The sequence below is a fragment of the Mercenaria mercenaria genome, chromosome 1 (genome assembly GCF_021730395.1).
Source record: "Mercenaria mercenaria strain notata chromosome 1, MADL_Memer_1, whole genome shotgun sequence".
Lineage (NCBI taxonomy): Eukaryota > Metazoa > Mollusca > Bivalvia > Venerida > Veneridae > Mercenaria > Mercenaria mercenaria.
Window position 1 is genome coordinate 49301134 of NC_069361.1, and position 21443 is coordinate 49322576.

General features: G+C 33.6%; 1 protein-coding gene across 6 annotated transcripts in view; it reads left to right on the forward strand.

Annotated features, from left to right (window-relative positions):
* The window catches only part of LOC128558199 (uncharacterized), a 79671-nt gene that overhangs the window by 12046 nt on the left and 46182 nt on the right, over positions 1 to 21443 (forward strand). For 4 of the 6 annotated variants that reach the window (XM_053547035.1, XM_053547040.1, XM_053547044.1 and 1 more), the window contains exons 2-13: positions 3770 to 4061; positions 5102 to 5219; positions 5467 to 5570; positions 7702 to 7954; positions 9076 to 9188; positions 9784 to 9867; positions 10483 to 10587; positions 10964 to 11255; positions 11615 to 11693; positions 11894 to 11952; positions 12774 to 12830; positions 13610 to 13665. In XM_053547035.1, the coding sequence (XP_053403010.1) occupies positions 3819 to 4061; positions 5102 to 5219; positions 5467 to 5570; positions 7702 to 7954; positions 9076 to 9188; positions 9784 to 9867; positions 10483 to 10587; positions 10964 to 11255; positions 11615 to 11693; positions 11894 to 11952; positions 12774 to 12830; positions 13610 to 13665 (1563 nt within the window). In that variant the 5' untranslated portion in view covers positions 3770 to 3818. The remainder of the gene's footprint in view (positions 1 to 3769; positions 4062 to 5101; positions 5220 to 5466; positions 5571 to 7701; positions 7955 to 9075; positions 9189 to 9783; positions 9868 to 10482; positions 10588 to 10963; positions 11256 to 11614; positions 11694 to 11893; positions 11953 to 12773; positions 12831 to 13609; positions 13666 to 21443) is intronic. The other 2 variants (XM_053547051.1, XM_053547056.1) reach the window with 2 other exon arrangements.

Here is a 21443-nt window from a genome sequence, read left to right on the forward strand (position 1 = left end):
TTGATACCAAACCATGACAAGAGTTAGGGCATGGTTATCTATATTACTCATATTTACCATACTCCCATTGTTGTTACTGAACCACAAAACAGCCAGAACATGGTTATCTGTAATACTGATATATACCATGCTAATCCTGTTGTTACCAAACCATGACAACAGTTAGGGCATGGTTATCTATAATACACATATTTACCATGCTCCCACTGTTGTTACTGAACCACAAAAACAGCCAGAACATGGTTATCTGTAATACTAATATACATACCATGCTCTTCCTGTTGATACCAAACCATGACAACAATTAGGGCTTGGTTATCTATATAACTCATATATACCGTACTCAATCTTTTGCTACCGAACCACCACTACAGTTGGGTCATGTTTAACAATACTACTCTCTATCTATAGTACTCATATATCATGTTACAGTTGTTGCTACCGAACCATAACTACAGCATGACTGTTGTTATCAAACCACGAAAAGCGTCGGTGCATGGTTATTTATATCATTCATGTATACCATGTTCCAGCTGTTGCTATTGGTGGTCATGGTAAACTATAGTACTGATATATACCATGTTCCAGCTGTTGTCACCAAACTATGACAATAGTTAGAGCATTGTTATCAATAGAACTCATATATATCGAACCTCAACAACAGCCAGAACATATTCATCTGTAATACTGATATAAACCATGCTCTTCCTGTTGTTACCAAACATTGACAACAGTTAGGGCATGGTTATCTATAGTACTCATATATACCGTACTCAATCTGCTGCTACCGAACCGTCACTACAGTTTGCTACTAGAGCATGTTTATCTATAGTACTCATATATACCGTACTCAACCTGTTGCTACCGAATCGTCGCTACAGTTTGCTACTAGAGCATGTTTATATATAGTACTTATATATACCGTACTCAATCTGTTGCTACCGAACCGTCACTACAGTTTGCTACTGGAGCATTTCAATCTGTTGCTACCGAACCATCACTACAGTTTGGTCATGGTTAACTATAATACTGATAAATACTATGCTCTGCTGTTGTTACCGAACCATGATAACAGTTTGGGCATGGTTATTTATAGTGCTAATATATACCGTCCTCAAGCTGTTAAATTGTTACTGAACCATTAGTACAGTTGGAGCAGGGATAACTATAGTAATGGTATTTACCATGCTCCGGCTGAGGTAACAAAAACACAACAATGGTTGGAGCATGGTGAACTATAGTAATATATATACCATGTTCTAGCTGTTGTTATCTAACCAGGACAACAGTCGGAGCATAGCTATCTAAAAAAACTCATATATACCATGTTCCAGCTACATGTTGCTTTTGAAGTACGAAAATATGCGGAGCATGTTATCCATAGTACTCACAGATACCATGCTCCAGCCGTAGCTATCGAACCACGACAACAGTTAGGGCATGGTTATCTATAGTACTGATACAAACAAGGAAGAATATCCAACAGGGGAAGCCATGTTCCAAAAAACGCAGCCTCAAACCATACCTGTCTGCACTTAAGTTACTGTTCCTTTCCAGTTTTGATAACAGTCGTGAATGTTTACATAGAGTAAGACTACTAATACAGAGCATGCTATATAGCTGTTTTATTTCAGTGCACTATTGCCGTAAAAACGACTTATTAACATACTTCATGACTTGTGCGGCTTCGGGTCTGAAACTTGTGTTGTACTCTAACAATAATTTCTTTCCCTTCTATACAAAACTGTCCAAAGTGTCTTGTCGATCTTGTTGCCGAAAATGAGGAAGAAGTAAAATATTCAAAGTCGTTTATGACGTTTTTTGCTGCCTCAATAGACACAAATGAACCGCAATAAGAGTCATTCTTCATAGTGAATTCCTCATCCCACTCCATGATGTTAATTGAAAACAGAAAACGGGCTAGTTGTCTAAAAATAGACTTAATTTGGGATGGCTATTTTTAGATTGATATTTTTACACGATATTTGCACATGCGCATAACAATACCATGCGCGGCCTGTTGTCGTTATCCCTCTCCCTGTTGAACCGTCCAAATAGTAAAAAAAATACAGGTTAATTTATACGCACGCGCGTCCAATACGGTAATAAATTGTACGGTCACGTTTTGCAAATAAACGTTCACGATTGGATAAATAAATAAGAAATATCTTTAAAAAAGATGGTCGGCGTGATGTAACTGAAGCACGAGTTATATATGGGCAGAAACCTGTATTTTTTAAATCCTTTGGCAATGTTGAAAGGGGTCTCTGTGAAGGTTTGTATAAATGAGGACAGTAGTTCTGAAGAAGACTGTGTTTAGAAATTGTGGAGGGACACACGACGGACACCAAACAATCACAAAAACTCACTTTGAACCTTTGGTGCTTAAAAGATGGTAACAGTAAGCAAACAATATTTAAATACGTTCTATACTTTATTTCTGAAATTGTTGGAAGCAACATGAACCCTTACCCTACTTCAGCTTATTATCAAATTTGTCTGTCATTCAGAATATGTACAGTACTGTTTTCACCGGAAAGTTTAATTTAAAATTTAGAGTCTAAAATTTAACAGTATCGGACATGTTGTTGCAGGTTAGTAATGATTTGCACTGGTTAGAAATTGTTGCTGTAATGCAGGGTAAGAGTTAATGACTGTATAAAACAAATAACCTTTTTGTAAAAACAAAACTTAAAAGGAAACTTAACAAAACAGAAATATGTCCGGATGAGCAGATGAATATTTGGTTACGCACACCTGTTCAAGTGGTACGCATACAACCCGATGGTGCTGTACTTATAGAGGTTATAGATGACGAACGCGTTGTCATTTCACTCAGTGTCACACATGACTCAGAGTGAAGCATTTTCAGCCTTTCCTCCAATCAGCGCCACTCTTACAAAATCTCTCATTATGGCTGAAAATACCGAGAATACCTTACCAAGCAATCCGATTGGTACATTATTCAAGCGGCATAAGGTCATACGAGGTCATAAAATCTTGCTTAATACGGCACGCCGAAAAAAAGACATAATAAATGACCATTCGCTTCTGATGGTGGTATCTGTAATTCTTATATAGTGTTTTGAGAATATCCCTACTATTCACAATCATTTCAATTCAATATTAATAAGTCGTAGGAGATGCTTTTTACAAATGTCACTTTGTTTGGAAAAATACAGTGTGTCCTTCGACTGTCCACATTCTGTTCTGTAGAAAATTTTCACATTTACTTTTGACATGTATACTTATCGCAATCGGACTACCTAATATACCAAATACGGTGTACGGTTAGGGCCATCGCCCCATAATGTGAGCACGAAACAATGAAATAGCGATACAACGATGTTGAAAAGGCAAAATAACGAAACGTAACTACGATTGTGAAAAGTCGAAACCACGAAGAAGAAACAACAAAACTACGATGGTGAAAAGTCGAAATTATCTCGTATTTTCAATATCGTACCTTCGACTTTTCACCATCGTAGTTTCAACATTTCACCATCGTACTTTTTGACTTTGACTTTTGAGAGACATAGACATAAAGGTGTAAAGACTTTACTTGAACCGTTTAAGCTATAGATCAACAAGTACGACAGGACAAGTGGGGATACAGTTTTTATTAAACCGACATCTAAATTCATGACGTTTCGTTAGATATAAGTATAATTGAGCCATTTAATTTCACTGATATGAGTATATAGAATATTTAGGGTAAAAGCAAGATATACATGTAGCACATAACTACTGAGCTCTAATTTTATTTCAGGCTAATTTCGTATAAAAAGACGACTTGCACGTGCCTTGGAGAGCTTACAATGTTTCCAAGTTCAGGAAATTTGCCTAACTTATCGGCTATATGGGCCAGTGAGGAGTGCTCAGAGTCATTTTGTGCAGGGGAGAACTTTCTTACACGAATGTTTGATTACATGTTACAATTTGTGAAAGAATTAGGTCAAGGATGTCAGATAGAACTTTTTAAAAGATATATAAAAACTCCCTTGCAGGAATTCATTATCAGAATACATAGAATGGCACAATTCATTGAAAAGCAATCACAGGTGCGAATTCTTTATTTCAATTTCTGTTTTATTTACAAAATAGTATCGTGCAACTTTATAGAAAACTATCAGTAGCTTGTTTTACATCTTTAATATACATTTTTTTCGCGACTATTACAAAAACTAAGGCTAAATATTATCAGATAACTTGGTATGTACGTTAGTGCTCTTTAAACTAACTTCCTTTTTCCTGCGTTCTATTACAACTGAATTAAGAATACAAATGTAAATCAGTTTAAAGGGAAAGGAAATGTTGTTTTTTATGTTAATTGTGTCTGCTAGAATTTCTTGAACCATTTAAAGAAGTGAAAGAATTTTCAAAATCGACTTAAAAATGAGAAAGTTATGAGCATTTTAATATTTGATCAAATTGGTGGCCGTTTTGTTTCCATGGCAGCAATAATCAAAATGGCGGATTTATTAGATTTCTTGAAACATATCTGAAGTGTATTTACTTATTTCTGTAAAAACAATTTTCTACCTTTCCAAGCTATAATGAAAGAAATTACCATGATTTACAGCTTACACTCAATAAACATATGAAATTAATCTATTTGAAAGGTTATTTCTGAAATATAGAATTCAGCAGTGTGTAAATGACGTCATAAACACACTAAAATGACTTCCTCCATGATCAGTCACTTTCTTAAATTTCAAATTACCATATCTTTTTCAATACGTATCCGATTTTAAAAATTCTTCCAGTGTTATGAGAGGCTTGAGAATGGTTTTCAATTAAACTTAACTTATTATCAGGCTTCCCTTGTCCTTTAAGGTATAAGCCCCAAGTTATTCCTAATGAAGTTCGTAATTTGTTACAAAAATGTTTAATTTCATTTACTATACATAATATGCTTCTTTTGCTAATAACATCAAGTTTTGCAAGAACTGTTGTTGTTGTTGTCCGTTTTATTTCTAATACTAGCGAATGTTTCGAAAGAAATCAGGTTGTCCAATAAGAATCTATACCAGTTGATCGCATAGTATATATGATAAGCGACCGTTGTTCTTTTTATTTACTAAAAGTTCTGTATGAACAGGTGGAGTCGCTGATGAAAAGCTATGTTGATGGCGCAAATGACCCTGACCGTGGAAAGTCATATGAAAAGCATATTCCAACGAAGAGAAAGCTTGGCCGTACATCTAAAGACATTAGTTGTAAGTTTTTTTTTTCCATTTAGTACAAATGCATGGACATTTAGTAACGTGAAAGGTGGCTCAGATGATGCCGACTTGTATTAAATATTATCAACACCATTTTTTATTTTTTTCCCAATAAAACGCTGCTTTTAAATTGCAAGAAGTTATTTTAACAGCCAAATAATCACGAATTTACAGTATATTTTTTATTCTAACAATCTAAAATAATAAGAACAAATTCTGATAAAATAATTTTTCATTCCAGGGTCTGAACATGTACCAAACACAAGCAGTTTTCAGTCAGAGATCTGCCCCGATAACTGTAGCCGGAATTCTTTCCATCTCATCAAAGAGGAGAATATAAAAGAGGTAATTACATGTACTTAAATTACTCATTACCGTAATTATAATATATGTTTTTATCATTATTGCAATGATTATAATGAGTATTCATTAAAGATATCTAATCAAGATAGATATCAACAGAAACTTATGAAAAGGATTAGAATACTAATTTTGACTTGGAATTCTAGCCACCTGAAATCTAAGCTCTAATTTTTTTCAACGACAAATCAATGTTTTTGGATGATTATATCATGTCTTAATTTGACTACCAGGGTCTCTCTCAAAAGTATTTCAGATATAGACTTTAAAATACAATGTTACTTACCTTGATCCTTTTCGTGTCAACAGGTTTTACTTTGACAAAGGTATATCCTGAAATTCTTTGTATAAATGCTTGGACGACCTGTGGTTTTCCACTTATTCCTCTTGTAATCAGTGCTGTCAAACAAGTTGCGTAAACTTATAACTACCCGTCATTTTTGACACCTGGGATCTTCCTCCACAATTAAAGCTATGTCCTGAACTGTGTCGATGTTTCATAACATTTTATAAAACATGTCCGACTATGGCATGTCAAACGTTGCTAAATAATATATGTATGTTATTATTATTGTATGTTTGTTATTGTTATTCAATGTCGTGTAATTCATATTCTAAAATTTGCTATTGTTATTGTATATGTCGTTATTGTTATAGTATGTTCGATATTCTTATGGTAAAAGTCATCATTGTTATTCTATGTTTCGTTATTGTTATTGTATCTTTGATATTGTTATTCAATGTCGTGTCATTCATATTCTAAGTGTTACCATTGTTATTCTGTATGTCGTTATTCTTATTGTATGTTCGATATTCTTATGGTAAAAGTCATTATTGTTATTCTATATTTCGTTATTCTTATTGTATCTTTGATATTGTTATTCAGTGTCTTGTCATTCATATTCTAAGTGTTACCATTGTTATTCTATATGTCGCTATTCTTATTGTATGTTCGATATTCTTATTGTAAAAGACGTTATTGTTGTTGTATATTCATATAACATATAACATAGAATAAGAATGACACGTTTTGTAAATCGAATCGTCAGATATTGAACAACAATGATGACTTTTACCATAAGAATATCGAACATACAATAAGAATAACGACATATACAATAACAATGGTAATACTTAGAATATGAATGACACGACATTGAATAACAATATCAAAGATACAATAACAATAACGAAATATAGAATAACAATAATGACTTTTAGAATATGAATGACAAGACATTGAATAACAATAACAAACATACAATAATAATAACATACATATATAATTTAGCAACGTTTGACATGCAAAATCCGACATAAGATTGTAAGGACCATGTTTTCGTGGGTGTTAATGTATGTCACACAGAAACAATTAAAGAATACGGCAACTTTAAAAGCTTTATATGGTCAAGATATCCTCCTGGTATTATCAGAAGTAGGCGCCCGTGCAGAAACAATAATCTTCGATAAGTTAGCATGATTGCTACCAAACATGAAAAACTTCTACGTCTCTTGAAGTGATGGGAAAGTAGCCCTCTAACCAGTCAGCCATGCAGTGCTCTTACATTGCCTCCAATGAATAAAAGTAAAACACCACAAAATGCATCATAATTTGAATAAGATAACAACTGTATAAAATTATAGTCAACTACTTTTCTAACTCCACACCTGATGTTTTTGTTTTTTTCTCTGCAAAATTGTGACAGATTTGATTGGACACTTTATTTAATGATTAGTTCAGTTAGACAAAACAACGACAGAAACTTTACGTCAATTCATAAGACAATTGCAATATGGTAACTTATATGTTTCTTAACATGTTTATATTGGAAACATTGAATAAATTGAAAAATCATTATACAGTAATTTAGATTTTATCAATTCTTTAGGCTGTCATTTGGGATTTACTCATTTTGTGTGTTTTGCTAGTTGTAACAGTTACGGCTAAATGAGTTTGCTTCTAATTACTATCATTGTTAATAATTTTTGTTAAAACAAAAAGTTTTGTTGAAACAAAATAACCATAACATATTGTTTCCATTTCATTCAAAACTGTCATAAGTGTACTAAGATAAGATGTTTTCTTTGCAAATGTGTTTGCGTAATTGCCTTACAGACATCATTGCTGGAAGTAGAGGTTCCGTCAGAAATCTTTCAAATCAGTAATACCGAGGAAGAACTTACCATCCAGAAATCTCACAGGAAACATATGCAAATGGAAATGTGTTTCGCATACCGGAAACGCCCGAGTGTTCTTTACGACTGTATTAAAGTGAATGTAGACGCCGTCATTATGGACTGTTGGTTTTACGAACAAAATCATCTTGAACTTAATATTCTACATTCGGCGTTGAAAATGTGGCTTTACGGTAAGATTTGTGCACTTTTTAGCTCACCGGAGCATTACTTGTGTGAACTATTGTGATCTGTCGTCCGTCGTCTGTCGTCTGTTCACACATAAATTTTGTATGCAATAGAGGCTGCATTTATTACTTGATCTTCATGAAATTTACTCAGAATAATTGCCTTGATAAAGTCTGGGTCAAGTTCGAATATTGGTCATTTGGGGTCAAAAAGTAGGTCACTAGAAACAAACTTGTATACTCAATAGGGGCTTCAATTTATACAGACTCTTAAAGAAATTTTTTTTCAGAATATTTGTCTTGATAAATTCTAGGTCAAGCCTGAATATAGGTTATCTCAAGTCAAAAACTAGGACACCCTGTCAAATCAAAGAAAAACTTTGTGTATGCAATAAGGGCTGCATTTTTCAATGGATCTTCAAAAAAGTCAATCAGAATGTTTGTCTTGATAAAATCTAGGTCAAGATTGAATATAGTTATTTGGGGTTAAAACTAAGTCATCTGGTCGAATCAAGGAAATACCTTGATATATGCAATAGGCTGGAATTCAGTCAGAATGTTTGTGACTTGATAAAATCTAGGTCAAGTTTGAATATGGGTAATCTGTGTCAAAAACTAGGTCACCATGTTAAATTTAAGAAAAACTTGGTGTGTGCAATAGGGGCTGCCCTTTTCACTCGATATTTACGATAAAGTCTAGATGAAGTTAGATTATGGGTTATCTGGAGTCAAAAACAAGGTCATTAGGTCAAATCAAAGAAGAACCATGCGTTTGCTATAGACCAGATATTCATGAAATTTGATCAAATTGTTTGTCTTGATGAAATTAGGTCATGTTTGAATATAGATAATCTGGGTCCAAAACCGGATCAAATCAAAGGAAAAGCTTACGCATGCGATAGGGGCTGTAATTTTTACTGGATACTGTTCAAGATGCTCCTCAGGCGAGCGACATAGGACCATTTGGTCCTCTTGTTAAAGTTCATGATGCTAGGGACTCTCCAGTATTACCATTTGTTAAATGTCTGGGTTTTGTTGTGCTTTTGGTAACAACATCGTTGCAAGTAGCCTACTTTTATTTAACTGTTATTCAGTCCTGTATAGACTTTGCTATTTATATAATACAGCACAAGAAACAAGGTACCAAAACGCGAGTAGTTGTCAGCGACATACAGGTATATGTGCTGCAGAAAGCATAGAAGAGCCATGCAGATTAAATGAAAATGCCCATATAAAACAGGTATTGTTGTTACTTTTTATTTCTAAATAAATGAAAAAAAAAAGAACAACAGCAACAACAACAAAAAAAAAAAAAAACGCCTGACAATAACTGTTAAAACAAGATGCTTAGTTACTGTTGTCGTGCGCAAAGGTACCATACTTGTATATATATTAAGTTAAACGATATCTATAAGTTGACATATGTTAGAATTTGATATAATCCTGAAGTCGATTGCAAAAGACTTCAGCCCAAAAATTCCCAAAGAACGTTTCCGACACCTTTATAGATGAAACTGTCCAAAAATAACAACTGACTGCCTTAAGATAATGTCTTGTTGGAAGTCTTACCCACATTCCTACATAAATTGTAAATCTCGTACATGAATATCTAAACTATTAAATGGATTCTATGACTGCTTTACAATATGTTCAGCTTAAAATGAGTTGTTAGCACTACTGTTTTGCCGTAATGGCGTTTTCATCATCATTAATGTTAATAACTATGTTTAATAAGCGAATGAATGGGCATTGAAAAATGGAAGAATAGTTTGTAAAGTGAATTTAATGTTTTGAAGAATGTTAATCTTTAAACATCTGATTTTTCGTGTTTTAAGGCCTTTCACAATGATTATGAAAATTCAGTTGAGAAAACCTGTTTAAAAGAAACAGACTGTGTACCAAAGAAGAAAACAGTGAAGGTAAATATGTTGAATTCTTTATTGCGGTTTTTTTCCCAAAGAAATGTTATCAATGGATATTTCAAGGTTTTGCCTTCTATCGCTATTGAAATGCTTTATATACAGAAATATGTGTGTTACAACATCTAAATTTGTAACGCCGAGGTGACATTATTATCCATCGTAATTGAGAGATATATCACATATAATAAGCACGCCTATTACTACTAGGCCAGAATTTAGAAAATTAAATTTCTTACTTTTTTAGTATACATTTCCCTTTTTACAGAGTGATAATGTGTTGCAGACAAATGGCTAGCCCTTAACTTCAAGACGAATTGCAGTTTGTTTTAATAAATACAGCATGAAAGTATTCAAAAATTATACTGCATAGCCAATAACTATAGTCTGTAAGATATACATATGCTTCTGTCATAGGACCGAACCGGTAGAGGACGCATGTTGAACTGATTTACACTCTCATATTGTCTGCATACTTCCACACATTTGCAAAGGTTCTTGAATGAAAAGTTTGCATCTAGAAATGGAGAAAGACATATTAAAATGATAACAAACATGATCTTTCTGGATTCTGTTTTACTATTGTTTGATAAACGCCTTCATCTATTTACACAGGTCGGAAGTGAAACAGGGGAGTCTAAAGAAAACATTCTTGAAAATGGTACATCAAATAGAGGAATATACAAGAGAAGGTCCTGGCGGCTGCTTGAACTCATAAATGTAAGCCGTAGTGCTAAAATGTGTTAGCTACTTAGTATTTGTATAATGTATAACTGTTTGAGAAATGAAATCCATCTCGATGTGTTAATTATTATAGGTATGATTATTTTCAAATATCGTATTGGTTTAACTTGTATATGAAAAATAGAGACAATTCTACATTTTTGTCTCCTCCTATATCTGATAAAAGAACTAACATTATACATATGAGTGTCGTTTATTTGGAAATTATTTGGTTGCATTTGCCAATATTACGAGCAGTGTATGTTGTGATTTCTTATATTAATGTCGATATGCCACAATTTGATCTCACAGTCGCTTTGTAGTATATGAACGCTTTTATAGTAAGCTTAATGTTGTTGTTTTTTGCTTGTAGGTTTTGCTTTTTTTGCAAGCTCTTTTGTCATCAGTCTGTGGAGCTCCACAACCTACAGAACCGAACGCTTCAAATAAAGAGATGGTGCAATCGAAACAAATACTACTTACGAGAAACTGTAACCAGGAAAATCTCTATGATTTAAATCAAACAGATTTTTCTCAGCTTATGCTTCTTACTGACATGTGTCGCTTTAAGGAACTTTGCAGTTTAGAAGAAGAGCCAGTTTGCCTAATCACACAAGGCAAAGACGTATTCGTCTGCCAAAGAAAGAACTTAAAATGCACGAAAGGTAATAAAGTAAGACTTTAAACATTAATTAATGGTACATTTTATATCAGGGTCCATCGTGGATTTGTCTTATGTCTCAAATAAATTCATAATGTCTACAAATGGAGTTTGGTCAGTCAAAGATGTGTGGAGATTTGTGTATGTTTTCCTTTAAATGCGGTCAGTTCAGCGATCCTTTAGTGTTATTTTTCTATTATATATGTACATGTACTTGTTGAACTTTACAGTGTTTAAAAGCTGATACAATAATTGGATAATTTAATTGTTTAAATGTTTGTGTAACAAACATTCTTCATTCAACCGATAAACGTGATAGAAGAATTGCCAGCTGTAACTATTTTTCCTTATATTTTAATTTAGATAGTGCATGCACGGAACCATGCGGAGACAGATATGTTAGGAACGACTACGGCGTCGTTAATTTCAAATCTACCGAACAGTAAGTTTTATCATTTCAAAACTTAGAAAAACACATTCGATAAAGCAAAATGCATTATTACAACCCTTTGCTTTTTCTTTAGATACTGAAAGTAATTTGATATATTTCACACTACTATGATACTTATAATATCTTTATTAAAATTAATGTATATGCGATTGAGAAAGTATTATAATATTTTACTGTGTTGTTCTTTACAGTCATCAATCATATAGCAGAGGTTGTGTGACAAATATAACTGTTAGACACGACCACGAAGGTATAGTCTATAATTATTTTCGTTGTATATTTGATTTGCATATTTAAGATACTTCATGTAGTAATCTATGATCTATTTCTGATCTAAATCTGGCAAATAAGCAGAGTGGTATAATTATCCAGGTTGCACTCAAAGATTTTTAAAGTGTTAACCTGTTTTCTTTTCTTTCTTTTTTTGTATAGCTGCTCTTATGAAACTTTGTTAATTTATAAGTTTATGTACACACACCCTTTGGACAGTCAGTGCTGTGCTGATGGTGATTCAGTCTGTTATGTTTCTCAAATCAGTCAAGGTAGTAAAATAATTTCTTTTATATTGATATTTTGCGAGCTTATAATTACTTGTTTGTAAATACACCTGAAAATTCCGTGATGCTATGCGTTCAATCGGGCTTTAAATTATAACATTTGTCGAATTATAATGTTAATTTATTTCATTCAACGTCAAAACAATTTGAAATTTTATTTGAATTTCTACGGCTTGCTAGATATGTCATAGAAAACAGGTCACAAAATGTGCAAAAAGCATATACATACCTGCATTGTGTAACAATGGTAATGTACTGTTTGTCTATTTCTATTTCAGCATCAATTGTTTAGCTATTCAAATGCAGCTTTTTATCAGACTTCTACAATTCTATGAAAACTAATGTATCTGTTTGTAGGTTAAACACTCTATATCCCTTACTCTCGTAAGGATTTCTAATAATTTTACTCAGCGAAAAATATAATATACATGACTTATCATTTTAACATTTGCTTGGTGATTTGTTAACTTTAAAAATATATATTTCCATTGTGCACTATTTTTTGCTTTTACAGGCGTACTTTTTCTGGTAATTGTGTTGACAGTTATTGCATGCTACTGTTTAAAAATAGGTGAGTTTTATTTGTTAACTTAACGTAAATGCATGTCCGTAACCAATATGTAAAACTTCAGCATGGTAACTGAACATAAGAATATAAAAACGGGATGCTACATAATGTGCTATACAAGAAATCAGCATTTTATTAAAACTCGTATGCATGTATGTGGTACACGTGGAAACAAGCAAAGACGAAGATCCAATTCAAAGACTGCAGACCCGACCACTAGCTCTGAAGCAGTGTGTATATAAATATGTATATCATTAAAATATGCAGCAAGGTATATGGACAAAGTAAGATTTACAGAAAACAAGAACAAAACTATTAAAGTACAAAGCAATTAAAGTAATACATTTTTGTACCGCATTGGAACAGTCAATGATGCACTAAACCTCAAAAGTTCCTATGCTTCAACACACTCCTATATTTCGGATAACATTTTAACTAGAATTTGTTTACCTATAACAATCATGTAGAGAACCTATATGACAATCGCATGAAACTTTCTAACCTTTCGCAACAAAGCTATTCAAATTTAGTCAGATGTAGCATGTAGATTGTACATAATCATATGAATAAAGAACCCAATGCAAGTATTATTATGGAAGTTTTCAACTGAACTTCTAATGAACTGATTTTGTAAGAAGTCGGTCTGAAGGATAATGAGAAGAAACTACAACAAAGAAAATATTTGATTTGTATAGAAAGCGGTTTTATTCCATACAAGAAGCAAAAAGGAGCTATTTTCATCTTTTAATACTTCAGTAACACATTTTACTTCTTTCATTCAGACTGTAAATGTGCAATGTCATTTTGCAAGAGAGGGGAACAATTCAGACAATATTTTGCTAAGGATAATTTTTATTTTGTTTATCTATTTCCATATAGAGCAATAACTTATCAGTAAATGGGTTCATGGTCAAAAATCGTAAGTAATATTGCTCGTTGCTATCTCTATATATTTGTATATACCATCGCCTTTACTAGATACAAACACAAACATAACAGTCCGACAATGGATAGCACTCCAAAGTTAGTATTTTAACAGTGTAACATTATTTCAAGTTCAAGTTGTTTTTGTGAGAGCAATTCCTCCCATCATGACGTCGCCGTTGGGTCACACATTTGGTAAAGTTGCGTTGCAAGCTCATAACATGTTTCGAGTTGCAACTTCAAACACTGATTCTTAGTCGCCAAACCTACTGAAATGTTCAAGGTTGAATTTTATAAAAAATATTACCCATTTTCGATTGCAACTTACTATTGATATGTAACTAGAAACATCTCTATGTATTAGATTGAAACTTCACACAATGCTTTCCAGTCACCAGACGTACTGAAATAACAAAGTTAGATATAGGTGAATTAACTTCAAACCATTATTAGGACCCTTTATTAGTCCCCTACTGGTTGTAACCAGTTTCGGGGACTATAGGAATGCGCTTTTCCCGCAATTTCGTGGCCGGTCCATAACTCTGTCATCCATGAAGGGATTTTAATATTACTTGGCACAAATATTCCCTATGATGAGACGACGTGTCGTGCGTAAAACCCGGACCCCTAGCTTAAAGGTCAAGGTCATAATTGGAGGTCAAAGGTCAACAGGGCTTTTTTTCCTGTCCGGTCCATAACTCTGCCATCCATGAAGGGATTTTAATATATCTTGGCATAAATGTACCTCATAATAAGACGATGTGTCATGCACAACTTTCAAAACCCTCCCTCAAAGGTCAAGGTCACACTTGGCAGTCAAATGTCAACATGGCATGAACAGTGTCTGTTTCGTGTCCGGTCCATAACTCTGTCATTCATTAGGGGTTTTATTATCACTTTGCACAAATGTTCCTCTTGGTGAGACGACGTGTCATGCACAAATCCCGGTCCCCTGGCTTAAAAGTCAAGGTCACAACTGGATGTCAAATGTCAACAGGGCTTTTTTCCTGGCCGGTCCATAATTCTGCCATCCATGAAGGGAGTTTAATATTACTTGGCATAAATGTTCCCCATGATTAGACGACGTGTCATGCGCAAAAATCCGGATCCCTAGCTCAAAGGTCAAGGTCACAATTGGAGGTCGAAGGTCAATAGGGTTTTTTTCCTGTCCGGTCCAGAACTCTGTCATCAATCAAGGGATTTTAATATTACTTGGCAAAAATATTCCCCATGAAGAGACGACGTGTCATACGCAATACCAAGAACCCTAGCTTAAAATGTCAATGGGACTTTTTTCCTGTCCACTCTACAACTTTGTCATGCAAAACAGGATTTAGATATCCGTTTGCACAAATATTCTCCTGGATGAGACAATGTGTCATGCGCAAAACCCGGCCCTAAGTTGCAAGGTCAAGGTCACGCTTGGAAGTCAAAGGCCATAAGAGCTTTTTACCTGTCCAGTCTGTAACTCAACAATCCTTAAAGGGATTTTAATATTACTTGGCACAAATGTTCACCACTATAAAATGGAGTGCCACGCGCAAGAACCTGGTCCCTAGGTCTAAGGTCAAGGTCACACATAGAGGCCAAAGGTCAGATACAAGTATGACTTCGTCTGGAATGTTTCTTCTTCATGCATGGAGATATTTTGATGTAACTTGGCATAAATGTTCACTACCATGAGACGGATTGTTATGCGCAAAAACCAGGTCCCTAGATCTAAGGTCAAGGTCACACTTAGAGGTCAAAAGTCAAATTCAAGAATGACTTTGTCCGGAGCGTTTCTTCTTCATGCATGAAGGGATTTTGATGTAACTTGGAACAAATGTTCACCACCATGAGGCACCTTTGTTTTTAGAATTACGTCCCTTACTATAAATAGATTATATTGTAACTTATTTATTACTGGCCGTAGGGAAAAATCGAGACCAGTTTTCTGTGGTAAAACATGCATGTTACATCAAATGTTTAGGTGTATTTTGACCTATCTCTACCTGGTAAAGAGTTTCTTGTGGACTTATATTATATAGATATTTTTTTAGGATTAAGTTCTCTTTGTGGTTACTATAAATAACTTATATCATATCTTTTTTGATAATCGGCCAAAAAATGCCATATGAAAACAACTGTTATTGTTTTTATACAATGTATATACAAATTTTAATCCAAGTGTTTTGTTATAACATAGTGTATATATAGTACAATATTGTTTATACATCATTGACATATACCAGTTCATTATGTTATACTGCAGTAGAGAAAATAAGATGCCTTCTAGTAGGGGACTTTGTATTGCATGACAATACTTTATTCACTTGTTAAAGTAGTTCTGCGCGTTTGATAAACAGGAAATAATGGCGTAACTGTAGACTCGGCATACAGAAAAGAAAATCATTTTATGAATTAATGGTTCCTCATGAGTAAATTTATGAGAACGGCAATCTTTCTAAAGCTAAAATATGATATTAAATAGTGATGATAATCGGACAGCAAATGATAATCGATTAATCGGATATAATCGGAAGGCCTTCCGAGCGATTAATCGGAAAATAATCGGACTTTAACACTGAACCTTCTGTAACGTATTAACCATTACCTCACTTGACTAACTGTATTAACATATATTTAGCAGGAGTGATATAATGTGTGTTTGAACGTTTAGCCCTTGTATGCACATATCAATGTGGCTAATTAAAAAGTAGTTTTTATCTATTGAGGCATAATGCGGCATTTTTATATGATTTGCACCGAAACGTCTGTGTGACTATCAGGACTCCCTGAGAAACTGATCATGCTGTCAGACCTAACACACCTCAATAAAAAATGCTATTTTTGTCCCTATTTGTACATTTTATTATTGGTTCAAACTTCAGTGCCCTCCAATTTTTTATTTCTAATTTTCTATTTATAACTATTTCTTGTTTATAAAATCACACATCTATACAGCTGCATATTAAAAATATCTAGAAGCACAATGCTGATTGAAACTGTGAAGTAAATCAACCTACATTACGAACGTGGGAGGGGTACCGTTATTTGCGGTCTTTACGGCATAATCGGCAAACGACAATCCCCATTTTTAAAATTTTCTTTCACTGCTGCACCTTCACAAATCTTGTAGAATCCAAACTACTTCCACACTGGTGGTAAAGACTTCCCTGGGTAGGGGAAATTTCCGAATATAGTTTTGATTGCATTATTATTTTGATCGAATGCAGTATGGTTTGCCTCCGCTTTGAAGAGTGGAAAAGAAATGAACCTAAAGAGGAAATACCACCAAAAAGACGCGTAACTCCCGAATAGGCTTAAAACTAGCAATAGTGTCAAATAATCGATTATCCAAGTTATCCTTGGTATTGCGTATGACACGTCGTTCCGGCGACTTTGGCTCATTAAATGATCGACAATCGATTGTCGGCGACAATCGGAACATCACTAATATTAAAACGTTTGACACGTTAAAATAATGCCAAATAATGGCTTGAAATCAGCTTAAAATGTGCGGATCTCTTAAATCATGTGCAAATATATCAACAACAAGCACATGCGGACCTATACATTTTATTTCAACAAATTATAGATTATAGGTTTATTTACAACTATGAGAAGTTTCATTTTAATCTACACGATAGAAGATTTCTATTTCCCATAGACTCCTATTGCGTGAGGTTCATTTTTTTTCAAATCTGTTTTGCGAAAACATCAGGCACACACGGCCCTTTCTTTTGTATTTGCCAGATTTTCTAAGTATATTCTGAAGTTTTGAAAAATCAGGGTTTAAATTAAATTCTACGTTGTAGAAAAAAAATGATCCGAACGTGCAGATCTACCTTAACTTAGAATGTTCAATTAAAGTTTTGCGTAAAACTCGGAAACAATTATATGTATTGAATTGAAATTTAACAAAAACACAGTCATCAGGCATACTGAGACATATTGCAATAATCAAGTTGGATAACGATTGGTTGGATTTGTTGTAAGTCATGTTCTTTTTTTTTCGATTTGGTTAGAATTTTACTTACAACTGTCAAGCTGTGTCTCAGTAACAGTAATAATTATGTCTTGGATTGAAACAACACACAAGACATCCTTCTCATCAAGCGTACTTGCATAACAAAGTTAAAGAACTCTTGGTTGAAACGAATTAAAAGTATGGTCCTTATTTTAATTTGCAAATTTAAAGAGGGTATGCTAGTTTCTTTTATAACATTTTAATTGGTTATGATTATTGTAATAAAATAACTCAGTTACGTAAGTCATTCCAAGTTATAGCCCTTGTTCGAAAGTCCAGTGCTAAATTGTCGGACAGTCGAGCGTGCTATCTCATGGACAGCTCTTGTTCTATGAATCTAAACTGACCAAAAAGGAAAATTGTCGGTAACTATTACCAGCTCTTTTGTATTTTATCACTAGAAGGTATCGTATGACATTGTTTAGTTTACAGATAAAAAGTGAGGTAAAAATGAAAATTACCGGTTGTTGGTCGGATATTTAGAATAGTTGAATAGTATAGCTTAACATAGATGCGGGCATGTAACAAGTCAAATATTTTAATTTGTGCCACATTTTAGATACCATATAAAGAACACATAGTTAAAAAGTCACACTTATTCTAATGGAAAATGAGTAAAACTGCATGCTTTGTATACCCACTGCTTTTGCTTTGTGATTATTTGATACGTGGTGTTTGTGTTTACTGATCTTGTAAAGTGATCATGTTTTGCTGATATATTTGTTATAGCTCATAAGCGTTTGTTGATATTATATATTTTTGTGTTAACGTTGTCCTACTAAAGTAAATCTAATCAGAATCAAGACATCAACACCAGATTTATTGCCCTTTCATGAATTAAAAACTTCATATTTGTCATGGGCCATGAATTTCTTGGACGTCCTTTTCGAGGGGAATTTACTTGTTTCCACTTTGAATCAAATTGATGTTATCAATGTGTTCGTTAAAGGGGCTTTATCTTTGCATTATACTAATATTTCATGTTTTCTATGGTACATAAGCAGGTTGTTAGATTAGTGTCAAGGTGCTGCAGTCGTTCAGAGTTATCTAGAAATCTAGAAATAGTTCGTTTTATTTGGTGGTAATGTAGTCTAGATTATATGCTATGCATTTAAATTGCTTATGGATACAAGCTTCATTTCGTGGATATTGCATGTTTGGTCAGATATATTAACTGGGATGGGAGACAAAAGTCATCATGCCTTATTATGTTGAAAAGTAAGTTCTTTCGTTGGAACATATTTTACAGCCGTTGAGATTCTTAAAGCCAAAAGTATATTTCATTTCATTGTACGGCTTTTAGTTACAGGTCGTTTTGGGCACTTACAAGAATAGTGAACGCTTATAACAGACAACAAACTATCAGTCAAAGGGAGAAAATCAATAATAAATACTCAATTTTTAAGTTCGTTTTACAAAAATAGGTTTAAGTTTGTTTTACAATGAATAGGAGGGATATGTTTTATAGGTAAGAATGCTTTATTTCATAGTTGCACAACAATATTGGCTGTAATCATATGAATATTTATGACTATTGTTAATTGTTTGTTCAAGAATCGTGTAATTATTGGCTGGATCCGATTTCATCCTCAGTTTCACTGTGTGCATAACTTTTGAAGTAACTCATGGCGGAATATGACTCTCTATGAAAAAATCGCTAAAATCTTCAAAAGATAATAATATTAAGAAAGTAAATAAATCTACTCAGTTTTCTCCGTTTTGGAAACGGATTTTAGCCCTTACGACTATAAAATAATAAATATAACTTATTTGAATGAAATCTTACCCATCATCAATATTGGACCAAGGCTTACGACTATGAATAAATCCTCTGTACTATTTCCTGCATGCTTTACCGTGGTAAAAGAGTTTTGTTTTTTAAAAACATCTGTAACTAAGGAAGCGTTGTGCAAAGTGCAGTAAAGGGCGTTACACCTAGCTCAAAAATGATGACGGAAAAGACATTTCAATCCCCAACGTATTATCATTTTATAGTTCTATGAACAGTTTAATGTTAAGAGATTTAAAATACGTTTTCAAAAATGTAAACGTTAATGTTACAAAACTTTGAAAAATTTAGCGAATGAAGTAAATTTTCATTAAACGCCACCGCATTCTTTTGAAAATTAAATTCAAAGTACTTGCATAATTTACTGTCTCTTTATATTGTAATGAAACAAATAGTTTAAGTATAGTTAAAAATGTTGTTCAATTGCTTTAGAAAGCGAAACATTTTCTCTGAAATGTTACTAGAACATGAAATGTTCATAAATCAGCCCCGTAACTCCATGATCAATATTACTTTTAAGGTATAATTCTTTTTTATGTTGTCTGGTTTATAACTCTAAGTCATGGAGAAGGTCATTGTACTTTCTGTAAATAAAATCAGGTGAGGATCAAAGGCGAACACGCCATAATTTCCTGTTCTGTCTATAAAGTAATTTAGAATAATTTCGTACAAATGATCAAGGTGTATTTTGGGACACAGAATCAAGTTTGTGCTTAATAGTAAGAGCTAATTAAATATTATTAAGTTCAAACTGTAACGTATTGAAACTGGTAGATTAAAATACATCCTTGAATTATTGTTTTATGATATTAGACAGAAATAAACAAAACGAGAAAACTTCATATTATTTTACTTATACATAATAATGAATACTGTCATCAACAAACAACTTCTACGATCCGTCATATAAAGGTGATAATAAACATGTAAGAAAAACACCTATATTTGAGAAATTAACGCCTAGTCCCATTGCAAAGATCCACTGCTTTCGCAATAAAATAAAGCCCCACTTCCTTCAATGAGTGGATAGACAAGATCTGCTTCCCTAATCATTAATAAGAAAGCCACCCACCATGCTTACAGAAGGTCCCAGGGAGCTGCAGTTAAATAAAACTAACAACTCGGATAATACTACTTCATTTCTAGATTTACATCTCTCTATTTACGACAAATTCATACATACCAACATTTATGACAAGAGGGATGATTTTAATTTCAGTATTGTAATTTTCCCCCATTTTGGATGGAGATGTACTCCAGGCTACATCTTATGGGGTATATATTTCTCAGTAAATTCGGTTTGCAAGAGCGTGTAGTCATGTAGAAGATTTCATTGAACGTAACTTTTTTATTACAAAAAAGTTTCTTCAACAGGGCTACCGTTATTATAAATTACGTATAAAACTTTTCCAAATTTTACTATCGTAATTCAGATTTGATTTTTCAAATACAACAGCAATTTAAAATCACTTCTGCGAGAAGGTATATCAAAACCCGCTTTTTATGGGGATGTGGTTTACAAACTTCGTAAGATTTGGGTTATGGCAATTTTCTAATTGTATTTAGTAAAGTAATTAAACGTTTTATGAAAAGAGGGTATGACCCAACTGTTTTGAGACACACCGCATGTTTGGTGTTCAACCCTTTTACAGTTGGACGCTACGCTTTCCTCTTTGATTGTGTCTGACGGATCAGGCGGAGGACTCTATGATTAGTAGTTCTTAAATCCCACCAGGACTGAGCTATTTTGATTTCCGTCTTCTGGCCTGTTTCGTCGGGCCCTTAAGGGTGTTTCCCTTGTTGCTCTGTCTTCTGCAAAGGCATTGAGTACATGCGTGTTTTACATTACATACCTTCTGTTGCCTTTACGTATGTTAGGGTTTCACCTGGG